The following is an 18,531-nucleotide window of genomic DNA, read 5'->3' as shown; positions in this document are numbered from 1 at the left end:
TAACAATCATAAAAAATGAACAAACTGAATATGACTATTACCTCCCATAGGCTTTGATACAATACACTTTACTCCACTTAAAGATATCTGTTCTGGACGCAGTCCTGTTGTCCAACAGATGATTAAAAAAAGTATATATTTCATATTAAAGGATAAAAGACAATAACATTACCACATGGCTTCCATCATTAATTACTTCATGAATGTAGAGAAAAGTTGGACTACAACACATTGAGGTACACTTTTAGCATTCAGTTTGTTTTTATTTATATTCAACAATCATTAGTCACCAGTCACATAACTCAGCATAGTCTGAGTTATGTTATCCAAAGCTTCCTCCTAGGGTTGTATACACATGTCCACACCCAGCTGACCTGCACAAATTCTACACTGTGATATGATACATGTAAAGCAGAAGGAAACAGTGGAAGACCAGTTTTAATGTTTTAATTAATAGTTTTTCCAAAAAGCACACATTTCAGATATGTGCTGTAGTTTAACAGCTGTTAGACATTGCAGCAGTAAACTAAGCTAATTAACAAAGTTAACTGGTGTGAAAGTACATAAAATGTATCTTTGATAACAAAAAGTATTTGTATATCGTACTGGAATCCTTGAAGGCCCGAGGATCAGACTTCACACTTTAAGCTGCAAAATACAATTTTAAAAGAAAGTCAGTCACTGTGAAATCTTACAGTCTACAATAGTTGTTTTGCTGGATTTGGTTTAAGGTTACACAAATACCGCATGTATAAAAGATATCTGTAAAATAGACTGTATTTCCGCTTTATGTAAGCACAGATTGTTACCTGAAACACAAGGGTGTGTGTATTCTGTCTCAGCATGGTCACCTGAGAGGAATGAAGGAAAAAGAAGCAGAAGATAAGGAGACAATAATCTATCCAAGCACAAAATCATTTTTAAACATTACTATTCTGATAATGTTCAGGTTGGAGCAGAGTGTATCAGTGTGGCCTGTAGTCTCTGTTAGGGGTTCGTAAGGATTTACTTGGCTGATAGTAGTCATAGATCTTGACCACGGCTGGCTTCATGTTCTGCACTGGGATCTCCAGTCTGAGATCCAAGCTGTGGTTGATAGGTATGTCTTTTGGTAACTGTTGGGATAAAAAGAAACAAACCATGAATAACAAATGTGAAGGGCATCATCAGTTGCTGCTGGCTGAGGATAGGATTTCTCTCACCTCCTGTATGTACACCAGAACATGATCCTCCTTCTGTTCAACGCGATCCACCAGCAGGGCTCCTTTGAGCTGTGAGGAGATGGTAATCAGCCGGGTGGCTCAACAACAGATGAAGATTTTTTTACTTCGAGCTAAAGGTGAAAGTTACTGAAATAACTCACCCTCTTCAAAGATTCTTGGTCTGGGACAAATCCAGAGAGCATTTTGATATCCAGTATCACCATGTTTGTGCTGGTCTCCTTTCCACTAAATCTGTAAGGCAAGTGCTATTCATTTGTCCCATGTCCATCCTCCAGCAGTTACATAGTTCAAGCTGGTAGATGCAGAGGATTGTATCTAAGAAATGTCATGGTTCTTCTTTCGCGTGAATCTGCTTGTTGATAACTTACCGGGACTGAAGATTCAGAGTGAGTTTGGTGTTTTTGATGGCGCAGTCAAACTCTGTTCTTACATTGACACTGAGGGTCGTTGCGTCAGTAGGAGTTGGGATGTTATAGTGTTGAGAAATCTGGAAAAGAGAGACACAAGGAGAACACTATTCATAAAGAGTGAACCTGAATCTCGAGATTGCCTTTGCTTTAAATATGATGTTGGTTTCCTTTTTTGGGACCTAGGTGGAAGGTAAGTTTGTATACCTGCAACGCCACGTCGAAAACACTCTGTTGGCTGCTATGTGCACGGAAACTTTGAAGGGACCTTTGTGTGGACTCCCAAATTAACAGGAGTTAAATAAAAGTGGCTGAAATTCATTTCTACGGTAGAAATGAATTTCAGCCACTTGTATAAGATTGTCCCACTCTTGACCTGACAATCAACATCGGCACCTCTGTTGTTTCCCCGACTCAGACTGCAAGGAATCTGGGCGTGACCCTATTTAACTCCTGTATTTAACTGTGTTGAGCGATGAGGCTGCTAACATTACGATACAGTTTAATCGGAAGTTTTTGTTGTGGTGTATGTATTTCAAAGAGAAACAGGTACATCTGCATGACCACTGACCTGCATTGCAGCACACGCAGTGCCCTTCACTTCCAGGCTGAACTTTCCTGTCACGTCCTGCAGCAGCTTCTCCTGGTAGAGCAGTTTGTTGTTCTGGTTCACATCAAATGTCAGAGTCTCACTGGGAGACTGGACTGTCACCGTGCTTGAACCTCCTGGACTGAACACCAGAGCGGAGTAGAGAGCCAGAGCCTGAAGAGCCACCACTGTGTCCTACAACACATATACACACATATTAAATACTGTGTGCACCTACATTAGTGCTAATGTAAAGTTTTATTATTTTGGTTTATACATACAGTAGATTTCATATGTAGGAGTTCAAAAATTGGTTCATGTCGCTTTTTGGTGAAAACTATTTCTATCTTTATTATATGATTTTGAATGCTTCACTTGAACTGAAGGATTTAGTATTCCTGTTGAGCAGATTTTTTTTAGCCTACTGGTATTTTGGAAATATATGGTTTTCACAAGAAGGTGATTGTTAAGAATGGTTAAGCTTGTTAGGTCAGATCAAAGTCACATATGTACATTTCAATTTAAATTAACTTTGTTTGTTCATCATTTTGATCAGGGTGGCTTATATGTTTAACTGTAAGTCCAGCTGTAAGCAGTGTGTGCTGTACCTGTGTGGAGGAGAAACCTCCGTAATAGTTCTGCTGGCCCGCCAGCCATCTCACAATGCCAGCAGCATAGCCCAAGTCTTCAGTAGTGGGAGAGGCACTGAGTTTGGCCAGCAGCACGTAGGAGCTGATCTCCACAGACAGAGAGGCTGATTTTTCTGATGCTGTCTGAGACCAGTGAAGGAAACCTCCTGAATCAGCCATCCACAAACACACAAACAGATGCAAGGTAAGCTACACCCACATTAGTGAATCCAGAAAGATATTTTTAAGAAAAATTACTCACCATTTTGTATTCCAACAGTGTCTAGGTGATTGAGAAGGTGAGCACGGGTCTCCATGTCGCCTGCCAGGGTGAAGACGTACGCCAGCAAAGCTGTGGTGTAGGTGTTACTGAGGTCACTGATGGACTCTTTGAGGCAAGACAGGCTCTTGTTCACCACAGGATCCTAGATCAGATTCAAATAACACTATTTTTAACAGTCAGCATGTCAAACCTGATTTAATCTATCAAAGCACCAAGTTTATTCTAGTTCATGATGCATTAACACATTTCTATATAAAGGAAAACAAATGTGAATGCAGGTGATAATATTAACAAACATCAGAAAGTTTGGGCTCAGCAAGTCTTACCAATACGATATACCTGAATAATGAAAGGGAGAAAATACAACTTGCATCGACCAGAATGAACCAACAAATATCATTGTTTAAAGATGCCTACAATCATAAAATGTACCCAAGTTCCTAAATATATTAATAAAGATAGTCCAGTGGTCTTATGTCCCAAAACTATTTTGTTGCAAGTCTTTCATTTATATTAGAGGTCTGAGCAGCTGGAAGGAGGTGCATCATTGGCAGATGACCAGCTTGGCGAGTTGCCTTCAAACTACTTTGCCATTAATAAACGTCATTGTTAGACTGAAAATAATATTTAAAAAATACCACCATAATCTATTTTAAAGCCCAATCCGGCAACAAATACTTGGGCGGAAAACGCTTTGTTGTACTCACTTCCACAGATGTTTTCATCTCCAAGAAGGCAGCAGTGATGTAGGCACTGAGAGTCACTTCATCAGACACACCACCCTGTAGAGTACCACACGCACGCACGCATGTGCACACACACACACACACACACACACACACACACACACACACACACACACACACACACACACACACACACACACACACACACACACACACAGCACATTAAACACCCAGGGTCGGACTCACGGAAGTTAACTTAAGTACTGCTTACGAGCAGTGTACAAATGTCAATACACATTTTGTGAAACCGGTCCCTAGGTTAGCATTAGTTACTACTGAACCATCTTTGAAAGTCCTGATGGTGTATTTGCATTTAAATAGAGCAGCATGTGGTTTAGTGAAAACAAAAATGTATAACATTCTTAAGTTTCAGTTATTAACAGGTATTTCCATGAGAAGAACGACTTTGATTACCTTCATTCTGTTGTTAAACAGCTTTCCTGACTGTTCAAAACAGCCATTTTCTCGTTGTTTCTTTTGGAGCCAATTCTTAGACTCTTCCATCTTTGCTGGGTCAATGTAGACAAAAGACTGTGCTTTGGCAAATGATCTCACCACAAAAGCAGTCAGCCTGAGGATATTAAAACAAAGTTATACATGACTGACATAATTAAACAATCATGATCTGTTTAATGTCTCAAGATAATCACAACAATATACAAATCATGTGATTCTATTTTATGCATTAATTAGAAAGACTTGAACTTGCGTGTGTTCACATACAGTAGCACATTAGTGGTTTTATTGTGAAGAACTTATGAGTAATAAAATACAATGTCTAAGTACTTCTACATCATCTACTCTGTTAGCACTAGTGGTAAACTGTATGTCTTGGTGTGACATGGTAAATATTGCACAGTATGTACATATCATTATTTGGGTTGATGATCGATCAGTGGTTTTCTCACCAAGTGTTCCCAGTTCCTGTTCCAAATGTGCTGTATGCACCATCATCATCTTTGTAGTTCAGCTGTCTCTGGTAGCCTGCATCACAAAAGTGACACGTGTCAAATTACAAAAGGGTTTTGCTAAATTAATGAATGAAGTAACACTTTACAGCTTGTGATCAACCTGGAAACCTTAAAGTGATTCAAATAAAGAACGCAAATGAATCACATTACCAAGTTTGACCGAAACTTCCTCTCATATATTCAGGATGTTTACCATTATTTGCATAGCAGGGAAAAGGCAGAAAAAAAGGGATGAATCGGCACGGGCTACATAATCATGCAACACTTTCTGATACTGGTTTTGTGTGCCAGAATGTTACTCATGCTACATTTGACATATTTCACCAGAGACTCACCAATGGTCAGGAAGTTGGTAGCCTTGTCCTTGATGGCTGGGGTCAGCTGCTGAGTGTTTTTCAGGTACTGGAGGATGTAGATGTTGGGGGCCAGGAGAGCCATGTTCTGCTCACCACATCCATACGGCATCCGCAGCAGCCCATCCAGGTTGTTTAGAGCCCTGCCCAGAATGTCACCTGCAGAAAAACAATGAAGCTAATACTCGAAAATGTAACTCAAAATACAACAAAAACAACTCAACAGAAATGAATGTATTACCCAAGACTGATAGCGAAGCTCGGGCAGATCCAAGAATGACGTTCTCAGGCAGCTGTATTTCTATTTCCTCTTTCAAAGCCTCTCCTGTGTGAAGACAAGGTACAGTCAGCTCAGCACTCAAACAAAGATAGATTTCACGGATGGTTAATGGATCATCGATTGAAACAGGACTGAGAATAAGAATTAGGTGTTCTTCCATCAGGGTGATAAAATGTATTTAAATAATGACCTTATATGAATCTGTGACTCATTGACAAATAAGTTAAGTGCTACCCGCAGTTAGTGAATGTATCTATTATATGTGACTGACCTGCTCCATCAAAATCAGTCACATGGACCCTGAAACACATTTTGAATGATATACAATGTTGGAAAAAGGAGATTCTTTGCTTTCTTTTATATCCTTATTCTTTTTGTTCTCAAACAATCAGAACAAATATCCCCACAAGATGCTGAGTGTGGTCAAGACAAAATGATGAGAAAAAGGCCTTCAAAGTTTGCAGTATAGTTTTAGCCATAGTTTTTAGTTGGTTTGCTTTTTTAAGTGATATTTTTCTTATGGCATAATATTTTTGCAGGCCCCCCCTCAAAACCACCACTCCATTAGATATATGTATTTGTTTGTCCATAAAAAAGCTTGCCAGCAGGCCGTCCCTCTACTAATGTTCATTCAGCGGCTTATTGTTCACTGAGATTCATCGGTGTGTTGTGTGTATTTTCTGAGGCAACACACAACACAGCGCCTGTTGTAATACCTCTGTACGAGGTTTTGGACATAAATCCACGATTAACTCGGTATTCGTAAGACTGATTTCGAAAAGAGGGTCACATATTCTTGATGGGAAATCTCCTAACTTATCATAATTGGTTGTTATTTTTCTGAACAAACTGACCTTTTGGGCAGAGCAGCCAGTTGTAGGTCTTGGACATCTCAGTTCCTTCAGCCTGAAAGGAAAAGATATAATGCGAGTTCCAGAGTTACTTTCTAGTTAATGGATGAACTTGTACTTTATCATTTTGTTTAAACGTCCTGACCTTGACTATGAGAGAACGTTTGACCACGTCGATACGACCCCTTTTTGGCACGCTCACAATCTCATTGTCACACGAAGCTTGGGATGCCACAGCCTCAGCAGTCACTGACACATTCATAACACCTACAAGAGAACAACAAACAAGATGTGACTTGATCAATCAATTGTGTTATTTTATTAATAATAGTCTATAAACATTCTGTCACTAAGTTGGATCTTAATGATGTCACAAAGGTAAAAAAAAAAAAGGTTTAATCTACCTTGGCACACTTTAACATTTCACATCAGTAGAAAAATCTTCTCTCACCTAAAGCTGAGGGGGCCATGGTCCAGCTGAGGGTCTTGCGCTCTCCACCACACAAACAGGATGTGTACTGGTCACCAGAGAGGGGGGTAAGGGTGTAATCTAAGGAGGGGGTTGGAGCCACAGTAACCTGTTCAAGAGAGACAGCAATATATTTTAGAAAATGTAGATTTATAGAAAAAGCAAACAAAAGAGTGATGCAGAAATTATTCTTGACACCCAGAAATGGGTTTGAAAGATGTCTTCACTTGGTCCACGACCATTTCTGAACTTCGCCTTTTATTAAGCTCTCAACTAAATGAGATAAATCACAAACAATAAACTCTTCTGAGTAGACTTCAGCCTCTTTACCATCTTCATCCTTGATGACATAAGTGCAGCCTTTGACTCAATCAACAATTCCATCCTCCTCTCACACCATCAACATAACTGCCTTCTCCTGTTTTACATCATTTCGCTACACCAAAATCCGTAAATAACTGCCATTGCCCCACTGCCCAACTCCCTCATGGTGTCCCCCAGGGTTCAGTCCTCGCTCCCCTCATTTTTGTCCAGTATATCTTTCCCCTAGGAAGCATCCTACGTCAACATGGCATCTATATAAAAAAACTGCCCAAATCCCCTCACCCACTATGCCCAGTCATTTTCACTGAACATCTCATTCTCATCGCCCCCTGCACAACTATTGCATCATCTTCGACCCCACCTTCTCATTCCTACCATATCAGCAAAACTGCTTTTTTTCCATCTGAAGAACATTGCTGTTCTTCTTACACTCCCTATCCTTGCCCTCATCATTACCAGACAAGACTTCTTCATTAGAATACTCTAAGTGTTCACCAAACAAGATCACCAATGACTTGGGTCCATGAGTATGGGACTAAAGCCTTGGTTACAAGGATTGTATCCAGATTGACTTCAGAAAGTCTAGACAACAACAACAAGCTATTTGGAGATGTTTCGACCGACAATACAGATTTCTAAAGATGGGCACAGTGACAATGTAAAAACTATAAGGCAAAAAGAGCTGAGCAGTATCCATTCCGCTACTGGCTATCAACGGTATGATGCACAAATAAATTATCCGTTGACATTTTGAGGGGAGGATCTGCACAGGCAAAGCTGGGAGGAACCTACCGGAACAAGACAGTTTATCAAGAGACAGAATATTTTCTGAGCTCGGACTTCACATGTTCAATGTTTGGAGGGTGAAATGTTGGACCTTTTCTCATGCTTCCTTATAGAAAGCAGCTACCTTTTACTTGCACCAAAGTCGTTACCACAGTGCAATACAAGTAAGTAAATACAGTGAAGGCATCATGAAACCATAAACTGCATAAATATTGGGTGCATTTATTTAACATTTCTTACATTTTCACCAAATAATGAATTGTATTGCACCTGTTTAGCATGTTAGCAATTATTATGAGCATGCTGATGTAATAATAGGTCATGTGAACACATTAGTTACCATGATGCAGCTGGTCAGGTAGTTGAAGACGGTTGCCTTCAGTTCAAAGTGCTCCCCTCGGATGATGGAGTAGGGCAGGCTGAGCTCGAGGAAGAAGGGCTGGAAGACAGTGATCTCTTTACGAGGAGCCAAGCCAAAACCTTGAGAGGACAAACAGAATGCCTCCGTCTCCCAGGTGGTGATGGTGTCTGGGACTGTGACGGACACATCCTTCGTTCCAGACTTTCTGGATCAGCCGAAGCACACAAACAGATTACGTGACCTGGAGAAATATACTTAAATACTAACTTACATACGTGAAATTGTTTAATTTCCTTGATTTTTGAGATCTCAAAAACTCAGAAACGATTACTTGGTTCAGTCTTGCTAAATCAATTCTGGCAATATTCTAAAGAAAGAACCATAACCCTAAAAATTATGCATACTAGCCCAAAATATTTCCGCACATACCGTCATTATATAAGAAACGTCTCTAAAATGATGAATATACGTTTTATAGAATCACAAATACCCTTTAATTTCCCTTCAAGCCAACATGTTAAACACGACTAGATGAGCAGCGTCATTAAGGGATTTTCTTGCTATTCATGTGTGCTGGGAGTCTGGTCTACATATATATCTGGTTTAAATGAATACATTTACTGAATTCATGACCCTTAGAACTCTTTATTGCATATTCTTACCCAACTTCCAACATGTCCCATATCCAGGTCTCAGGGAAGAAAGTTCGAACGGTCTCAATTGGTGAATCATCAGGAGCACCAGCACCCGCTGACACAAATGACCTTTCCATACTGGATGCCACAGCAGGAATATCATCATATAAAACTAAAAAAATCAAAAAAAGGAATCCAACAAAAGCAGGAGAAAACATGGTAACCTGTTTGATTGCTGGTAAATGTTAAGTATGTGTCACTCAATAGAACAAGAAAAGCAATTACCATAGTCATGGCCCTGGTGGTATTCTCTTCCTCTGTACTTGAGGCATGTCGGCACTCTGATAACCAGGTTTGTTGCCATCTTCATACCTACATTCTAAAGACATGAATACAGGAATCACTGAAAAGTTTATAAAAAATGGGCTACCGCAACATATATTGCTATATTAAACATCATTGTTTGTGGAGTTAGTACCTGGAAAACTGTATGAGCATCATCTCTCTGGTTTCCATCGGGAAATGGCATAGCGTATCTTCTGGGTCTCACGAGCAAGCATTCTCCACGATCTTCAACATTATATGGAACATGTGTTGCTTTTCTGACAGGCAACAAGTTGAATATCTGAGAAGAAAGGTATGATTCACCACTATATTCTCACAAGAGTTTTATTGTTTTTATGACAATCTGACAATTGAGAAACTGCGGATTACAGGGATGCATTTAACCCTTATGTTGTGTTGGGGTCTCCCTTGACCCGTTTCAAGTTAAAATGATAAAATAACTAGGCTCTAGTTTTTTTTTACGGAACAAGGCTTCAAGATACCCTCCACAACAGCTATATAAACACTACAAAACTGATTTTGACAATTTTAGCTAAGTCTGAAGGTCTCTAAAAAAAGTGTATATTTTGGTGTTCGGGTCTGGGAAGACCCGGCAGCATTGTTGGGGGTGACTCTGGGTAAAATTTGGCCCAATCAAGATTAATCTTTGACTATAGACACCCCACCCCCACCCCCTTCATCCACTGTAACAATAATTTAAAACTTTTTTTGGGGAGATTGTATTCTAATATTAGTCTATTATAGTCAGATAACCTAAAGATCCACTGTCTTCACTATAGTGAATATAATGAGTGAATTGAATCACAAGTTGTACTTGAATATGTGGTGTAATGTTTTTTTGGGCCATAAAATGCAATTACAACAGGATTGTACGGTTATGAATGCATAATAAGTTAGTTATGATGTAATTAAAACAATATTGGATGATAGTCTATTTTTGAGTGTTTTGGACTGAGTTAAATCATGGGTCAAAATTGACCCGCGGACACCATGAATGGTAACAGCTTTCAAACACAACACAAGGGTTAACAGAAAGTTGGTAACAATATGTAACTGGTAGAATAATAGAATAAAGAATGATTGACCACCAAGGAAATATCAGAAAAATCTTGAACCTCTGCATGACGAATGCAAATTAAGGAAAATAAAATGCTATGGTAACATTAACTTTGTATCTATTTGTGGTTGATTCTAGCAGGTACCTTGTCTGCATCCAGAGTTTTCCCTGGCTCCTTGATGAGGACGCTCTGGTCGACAGCGCTGACACCACACAGAGAGTCTGGCAGGGCCTTCACCTGCAGGATGGTCTGCTCTCCGGGGACGGCCGAGGATGGAGAGAACTCCAGCGACACCTTACATATAAAAAACATCTCACCTGAGACTTCAGTGGCGGTAGAGGACCTGAAATGTTTTGAACTTGACAAAAATGTGTAGTTTACCTTTACTTTTCTCCATGCTCTGGTTCTGAGGGGAATGGCCCCATGCCAGAGACGCACATGGCAACATTGCTAGCATTTTCTCTTTAGTGGACTAACATGGCCTTGCTGTTGGTCCTACCAACGCTTAATAAATTACATGTATTTTCTTTGAAGTGGTTCCATGGCCAGTTCAGAGCACGTGCCTGATTGCAAATCAGTTTTTCCACTGCAACTACGCCAGCTCTCGGCCTTTGAAACTGGTTCACATTTCTGACCAACAATCTGCTATGCTGGAACTGAGAACCTCATCCATGGCTATACCACGCTTACAGTCCAGAAATCAATGCTGCACTTATTATACATAACAATCCATTCCTTGTAAATTGGCTGAACTTAACACTGATTTTCCCGCCATGGCTTTAGAGAAACATAATTTCTTTACCCACAAAATGAACTGTCTTTTGTCTTGTGTGCAAGTAGAGCAAGGACTGCACCTGGATTATAAATCCTTAATATTGCTTAATAAGGTTTAAGGTAATCGTTGTAAAGAGATATTTGCATATGAGTGCAGAAGGATTATGCTTTTAGTCCAGTTCACAGTCCATTTGAAGACCGTTTGTAACCTAGTAGTATTGACAAATCAGGTTTGAGCAATTTGTTAGTCGAACAGACTTTGGCAGGTGGAAGAGTCCGCATGGATAACAAAAGAGGTGTTGCAAAATGGGCCTAAAGAGTTATAACCAAATGGTTTTGAGATTGTTAACTTGATAGCTAGTGTGATATTTTTAATTTCTCCCAAAAATTACTTGCATCTGAAAATAACAGAAACTTCTGAAACTGACCTTGTTCCTGAAGCATTTCTCAATGGAGAAGTCGGCGCTGTTGGCGATCACAGTCTCACTGGGGAGGATGGCGTAAATTATAACCTGGATGTCTGGAGCCATGTCTGGAGACACTGTGAGCTTAAAGGACACCTGGCCCTCATTCACTGAAACACAAACCAACTGTTATGAACCACAATCATCAATCATATGATTTTGTTGGCAATGCTTATTAAAAGGGAGATTTTTAAGATGTCATTCTTTACTCACCTGATTGATCTTCCACATCAATGCGGTTATGTCCTTGCATGACAATGGCACCTCTAGATAAGACCTGGGGAATTTCAGAAAATTGTCACAAAGAACTAGATTTGTACCACAAAGCATGGCTGGCAGTGTTAGCTCTGACTTTAACAAACCAACTCCAACTATGTGCTTAAGCGGCAGGAAAGGAGGGGTTTGTTAAAAACAGCCAATTAAATGGAGCATCAACATATCCAGATCATCATTTATTAGACTTGCTATGAATTATTGATTCATGCAGTAATGAAATGTATAAAAAGAGGAACTCAGCTGATTATACTCAACTGGAAAACAACTGTACTAGCGGGTGTAAGGACTTAGGGTCAGGGGTTGAACGTGTTCCTTTCAGCCAGCACTCGGTTGTGAAGGTCATTATTAAAACAAAAAATGATTTTTTTACTCACGAGATACATCATATCCACTGAGCCCTTGGCCTCTCCAACCACAGTGTATTGGATAAAGATTTCTTCTTCTTTGTCACATGGAAGTGGTTTATCCTTCTTCTTCATCTCCAGGAAGCTGACAGTTTTAGTATCAGGAGAAGAGACTTGGGCCAACAAAACTATTTGATCTCCAGTCTCGTAATGTGCCGCTCTATAAGGAGCGTAACCCAATGTCGGTGTGTTGCTTAGCTAGACAACAGAAAAAACGATGTTAACATTGGTTGGGATAGAAGAAAGCTACATGTTGTACCACTTCGCCCAGTTAATGTACATTGAAGAATTGATTTCCGGTTGTTTTATGCTGTGACAGACAACATGTTGGATACAAGATGGTTATTTTCCTATTTACCTGGACATGGATGTCCCCATGTAGGTTAGCGGTGCTGAAATTGAAAGGGGCAACACCATTGCTGTCAGTGGTAAGATTCTGCAACCAACGTGCTGACCACCTTTCACCCTCAAAAAGATACACCGGCATGTCAGCAATGGGTGTATTGTTGTAATAAACTGCTTTAACCTGTTGTAAAGAAACAAGTTATATTACTGAGAAGGCATTTCAGAACAATTTGGTTGCATGACCCTGAAGAAGTGAAGACAAGATGCACTCACTTTTCCCTCCACAACTGATCCTTGGTCATAAATCTTGGGTGTGTCAGTGAAGGACAGCTTTCCAACAACATATGAAATATGCATAGACTTCTCTTGTTGGTGTGAAATACCTGTAGAAGGATGCTCCATATCAAATACATGATTTCTATATTGTTTAAATTAGATATATTCATCAAGAGTAGGATCAAATTATGAAGAAATAGATCAAAATACTTGCCTGTGCCCTCCTCTTCCACTTTGGCACTGAGTTTTAACTGATCTCGCAGCACTTTTTGTGCAACTTTTGTGAAAGTTGACATTGAGAAGATAAAATTGGCACAGCCTTTCTTGTTCGTCTAAAAAGCACAAAAATATAGATGAAATACATTCTGGATCGTGTTTCTACTTCAACCCCCCAGGAAGTGTGCTGGCCGTTGAAGCACATTTTAGTAGTGGCCAAATGGTGGTACTACACTTATGTTCTAGTCCACGACATAATGAAGGCCTCCGCCCACTTAACAGTAAAAACAAGGCATCGGCGCCAAGCAGTATTTGACTTCCTCTACAAAAAAAGGACAGTAAAAGAAACAATCTAATTCAGAAATCAAAGTTGAAATGCTAGCTTGCTGCCTGCCACTCGTTCACTGGCAGACTGACCCCTATTGATTTATATCAACGCCCAACAAATCAACGCCGTTCATCAATCTCCAATAACATTGTTTAATTATTTGCTTGTCTGAACATAATATCTGCGCTCCTTGTCGATAAAAAAAGGCGCGGTATTATAGTTTTTTTGATGTGATCGGCGAAAACTTCAGAATCTGTATTTAGCGCCAGACAAATGATAGCGAGTGTTTTCACCCAAAAAGGGGCATGGCCTTGTGTAGAAGGAAAGTATCCAGATGTGTTGCTCTCATCTATTGACTTACATTGGGAAAGAGACATTTTCAAATTGTCGTACAATCAATTACCCAGTAATTGTATAGCCCCTATATAAATCATAAGGGTCTTAAAGTTGTAAATGTGTTAAAAGACGAATCTAGAGTTATTTTCCTTCTGCATTAATTTGACTGAGTCGAAAGCAGTGGTTCCCCACCTGGGGGGCGCGCCCACATTGGGGGGGCGCCAAAGATCGTAGGGGGGGAGCCAGGCCTCAGATGATTTGAGGCCAAATATCATATTTAGATTTTTTTTTGTTTTACATATAATTGTAACGCAATACATGATTGTCACTAAAAGCCTTGTCTATACATTACAATAAAATATAACAAATAATTGATTAATTAATTTGAATACAAATTCAAGTTAGTAGCTATTATAGGCATAAAAAGAAAGAAATGTATAATTCTTTCTTTAATATAAATGTTTCTTCTGCCCGTAAAGTGTCCAAACCGGGCTTTTCTGGATAAGCGCATTTTTAAAACATAGTCATTGTCCATGCCGGTTTCAGTTGGATTATTTGTCACAGTTGCTCCGATCAGATCGGTCTCCTCCATTTTGTAGATTATTTACGACTTTTGAATCCACATAAACACATCGGCAAAATCCGGTATGTTTTAAACAGTTTAATCCCTTTGTGAATTTTTTCCACTTCCATTGTTTTCCGTCCTTTAATTTCTTCATACAGCGGGAATCCAAATTAATGAATCCTGAGTCCAATAACTATCAAAGTCACTCCAATAGTGCTCCTTAATTACGCTTTCATCCTGCTTTAACAACATACTTCACATTCATCCAGTTTGTGATAGTAGTTGTAGCATTTTTGAGACTTTTAAACTTTAATTAATTAATGCTGATGCCCCCCCGCGCAACTTCCAACAGGAGTCATTTGGGGGGGGGCTCTTGGGAAAAAACGTTGGGAACCCCTGCTCTATGGGACCAAGAACAGATTTATTTTGTTTTTTAATCTCCAGTAGTTCCATTTTGGGCCACTGAGCGCCACTGAGCAAATCTTGTAGGAATGAACGGGCTAGCTTCAGACGCTGTATCCAGTTCTCTTTATATCCATGCATTAAGAAGGAAACTCTATTTGCTGGTGACGTTTGTGAAATGCAGCTCCCAAGATAATCAGTTAGCTTGAGTTCACTTTTTTTTACAATGAAACTACTATATCCATTGTGATTAATCAGTTGATATGCTCATCAATTTCTACACTACACTGACAACGTAGATGACAATATATCTAGTCCAATGTAGTGTTACAGTAAGTGTGCACGGTATGTCGTGTTTGAATAATACAACTTAATACAATATGTAAACATTCTGTAGGAGGTAGATATGTAAGGTCTACCTTTATGTGCACATTTTAGACGGACATGAGACTGTCGCCTCAGCAACTGTACCTTCTTTGTTTCCTTGTAGCATGGGGCGGATATTTCAGGGACTCCCTCTGGATTTTCCGGGGTGTATACTAAGCTTCTTTCAATGTACCTAGTAAAAGGTCTGCACATCTTCAGGTTAACACTGCCTGGCACAGGCTGTCCATATGTATACCTAATTAGGTTGATAAGAAAACTGTGTTTAGAAAAGACCCATTCACTCACCAAGCTGGAACTATTCAAGAGCAAATGAGCGAAGAGCTTTTACTTACGTTGCACAAACTTCCGCTTTGATTTCTTCCTGATCGATACTTACTTCGTCAGATGCAGTTAATTTAACATCAAATTTAGGCAAAACTGTGGACAAAATAGGATAATTAGCATTCTTGCTTCATTACTAATGGATTGTGATCGATGGCTTAAAACATACCTTACCATATTTCTCCACTTTGAAGCTGTGATATATTTTATTAGACCCAGTCGACACAGTAACTTGGTAGGATCCTTCACGAGCCTCAGAGTTCAAGGCATAAGAAAGCTGTAATATTTTACTATCAGATGTTTCATTAAGCCACTGTCCAATCTTGTTCTTGTTAGCATCCTATGCAGAAAAGGGTAAATTGGAACAACATTCAGGATTTAAGATTCAAAGGTTTTATGTCATCTACAGGGTCAGCTACAGTGTATGACAATGAAAATCTTAATTCCCCGGCTCCTCCAACAATGCAACATAAATATGTATACAAGACATAAAACACTTAAATAATAAAAATTATGCAAGAAAAAACTGAATAGAAATGACAAAATTAGAATGTTGATTGTTTATTTTTTTCATTCAAACAAGATGGTAGAGGAATTGTACTTGTTGATTCTCAGAGTGAGAAGCGGGTAAAGTAAAGATGTTTGTAAGATATATACGATACTGTATGCGCAGGTATTCAAACTGAAAATACAGGAAATTAGCCTCATGTTGTCTTTCAATTACAATAAAGGTTGTTTGAAATTGTAAGTGGAGCTTTGTTCACACTACATTTTATTGATATATGGAGGATATACACTTTAGTTATATCTTTGAGCTTACAGATTGATTGTCTAAAAGACAAATCAGTAAACTCGACCATCTTGCTTTAAAGTGTTCCTAAATAATCAAACTTGTCACCTTCAGACTATATTACCAGTTCATGTATATTATTAATATATTTTTTCATGTATATTTGTATTCTTACCTCAATTTCGATGGTATTATACTGCAAAAAGGAAAAATAATTGTTAAAGGATCAGCTGGTTTGTACTGTTTTCATCATTCAGTGCTCAAAGACAGTCACAGTAATAGTTTCACTGTCATCACCAATTCAAATAGGATTATGTGTAACAAAATGTTCCAAATGTGGCACAAATAAAAACCCGCACATTTAACGTAATCACTAAAAATGTGTTTCATGAAAGAGATATTAGGAACGATTTTTCAAACACTCACCATCTGTTGGGCAGGTCTCATCTTGGTGTCCAGTGAGATGACTCTGAATTTCACTGATAAAAAAAGCAGAAAGATTACATGAAGCTTTTACAGCTCTCCTACAACAGTGTTTCACATCCTAAAAGGGTTGTGAAACTGATCTTCTGTCAACTCAAAACATTACGTAATGAACTTGAAATGTACAATTAAGAATATTAAATCATTTTCTTTTGACATGTACATTATTTCCTCTGTCTGGCAACATGTCTAATTATAATCAGTGAAAAAACAATTTCCCAAAAAGTAAACCTCCCTTTTTAGCTACCGGTATATAACTAGGTATATAACTTTCCTTGTTAACATTCTTTTTTTCATATTTATGTTAAGTTATCTTTTTTACGGGAGTGGAGTAGGGACATCTTTTTTGTTTTGTGCAAGCTTTTGGACAGATATTAAAAAATAAAATCAAATGTGGCCCTTATCCTCTTCTTTTTCCATGTATGCAACCAAAATGTTTTTCATGTTAAGCTAAGTTAGGGAAATGTGCCAATGATACTTTACCAGACTCACATGTTGTCTCTGGGCTTCAGTCACTTTTACCCATACTGTGTGTTCTTATACTGGGGCATACACACATTTTCTTCTCAAATATGGTAGTACGGTATTGGGTAAATGTAACACTCACTCTTCTATTGGCTAGCACTCCAACACATTGTACGTGACAGGCTAAGGGGCGGGACATGTCTTATACAAATGAATTGTTTACTCCTTGCTGCATGCTATTGATTGTAAAGGAGAACCCGGGTACCAACAGTTAACAACATCATAGATCATTCGCTCAACGTTACCTGTTTGTCCAGGAAGGTAGATTGGTTTATCTGTTTGGATAAACGTCGTTGGTTGGTAGCTTATGATCATGACTTTCCTGACTTCTTTTGAGTAAAATGTGTCGCCTCGTACTTCCACCTGGAACTCCTGCACCATATAATCTTCCACTGAAGGAGTCTGTGACAGAAAATATAATGTAGACACAAAGGGAGCCTTCAAACGATTGAATTGTACCTGTTGCAATGATAATAAAGGAATTATATTATATTCTATGTTGTACTATTCTACCTCTTACTGCGAAAAAATTTATGAGAACTTAACTTACTTGATCTCACTTGATCTTTGAAAAAAGCTAATAGCAAAAATGTATTCTGTGTTACAAAAGCGTTAGTCATTTAGGCCCATTTTAGCTTTTTATACAGTTTGCTTTGTGTTACAAATCTGTGAGTGTGTGTCAGTGTATAATGTATAACTGTATGAAGGATGAAAGCTAATTTAGACTCCACAACAAAACATTTAGCATTTTAAAGACAACCTTTTTCCATTGTACAAATGAATCAAATTTGGAGAGCTGACCGTGAACTGAGTGCAGATATGAAAGTCTTCACTGGACGTCTCCTGGATGAGGGTTGTATTCGTCTCTTCCGACATCAGAGTGACGGTCATCACAAGAGTCTCGTTGGGCTGCAGGAGACTCGCACAGAATTTGGTCTCAGCTCCAGCTTCAAGAACTGCAGGAATGGCTACCATGTACTGCCTACAACCACAGAAACACACACACACACACACACACACACACACACACACACACACACACACACACACACACACACAAATGACCTAACGACCCAGGGTTGTAACACCCCCCCAACTAAATATCAAACATTTCCCCCTAAAGAAATGTTTGACTCAGATATATGGTTTAAAACAATTCTAAAGACGGACTCTTAAGGACTCTAAAGGACTCCAACAGACTCCAACGGACTCGAATGACCCTAACGGACACTGAAGGACTCTGAAGGACTCTGAAACTCCGAAGGACTGTGAAGGACGCTGAAGGCATGGTGGCCTGAACGCCTCATCAATTACACTATCCTCCACGTT

At 39.1% G+C, this 18,531-nt stretch overlaps 2 protein-coding genes across 2 annotated transcripts; both read right to left on the bottom strand.

Moving 5' to 3' along the window:
• Nucleotides 1-294: 294 nt before the first annotated feature.
• On the bottom strand, nucleotides 295-15,243 carry LOC117457571 (alpha-2-macroglobulin-like). The gene is made up of 29 exons (XM_034097723.2): nucleotides 15,168-15,243; nucleotides 13,064-13,181; nucleotides 12,847-12,956; nucleotides 12,587-12,754; nucleotides 12,199-12,426; nucleotides 11,762-11,825; nucleotides 11,513-11,658; nucleotides 10,455-10,604; nucleotides 9,386-9,532; nucleotides 9,193-9,286; nucleotides 8,935-9,079; nucleotides 8,252-8,477; nucleotides 6,784-6,910; nucleotides 6,478-6,599; nucleotides 6,336-6,387; nucleotides 5,443-5,526; nucleotides 5,184-5,360; nucleotides 4,786-4,861; nucleotides 4,292-4,448; nucleotides 3,839-3,913; nucleotides 3,111-3,273; nucleotides 2,828-3,015; nucleotides 2,202-2,414; nucleotides 1,592-1,710; nucleotides 1,364-1,454; nucleotides 1,203-1,271; nucleotides 1,010-1,115; nucleotides 810-851; nucleotides 295-648 (listed from the first exon to the last, which is right to left on the bottom strand). The coding sequence occupies exons 2-29, from the start codon at nucleotides 13,143-13,145 to the stop codon at nucleotides 644-646; spliced, it is 3,426 nt and encodes a 1,141-aa protein (XP_033953614.2). The 5' UTR covers nucleotides 13,146-13,181; nucleotides 15,168-15,243; the 3' UTR covers nucleotides 295-643.
• A 168-nt stretch (nucleotides 15,244-15,411) lies between these two features.
• Nucleotides 15,412-18,178, bottom strand: LOC139434934 (alpha-2-macroglobulin). Its single transcript, XM_071205154.1, has 6 exons — nucleotides 18,004-18,178; nucleotides 17,448-17,604; nucleotides 16,621-16,673; nucleotides 16,370-16,390; nucleotides 15,579-15,744; nucleotides 15,412-15,500 (listed from the first exon to the last, which is right to left on the bottom strand). Exons 1-6 carry the CDS (start codon nucleotides 18,175-18,177, stop codon nucleotides 15,412-15,414), a joined length of 660 nt encoding a protein of 219 aa, XP_071061255.1. The 5' UTR covers nucleotide 18,178.
• Between the last annotated feature and the right edge of the window lie 353 nt (nucleotides 18,179-18,531).

Source organism: Pseudochaenichthys georgianus, chromosome 13 (genome assembly GCF_902827115.2).
Source record: "Pseudochaenichthys georgianus chromosome 13, fPseGeo1.2, whole genome shotgun sequence".
Lineage (NCBI taxonomy): Eukaryota > Metazoa > Chordata > Actinopteri > Perciformes > Channichthyidae > Pseudochaenichthys > Pseudochaenichthys georgianus.
The sequence above is the reverse complement of the archived record's forward strand: the minus strand, read 5'-3'. Positions and strand labels throughout refer to the sequence as shown.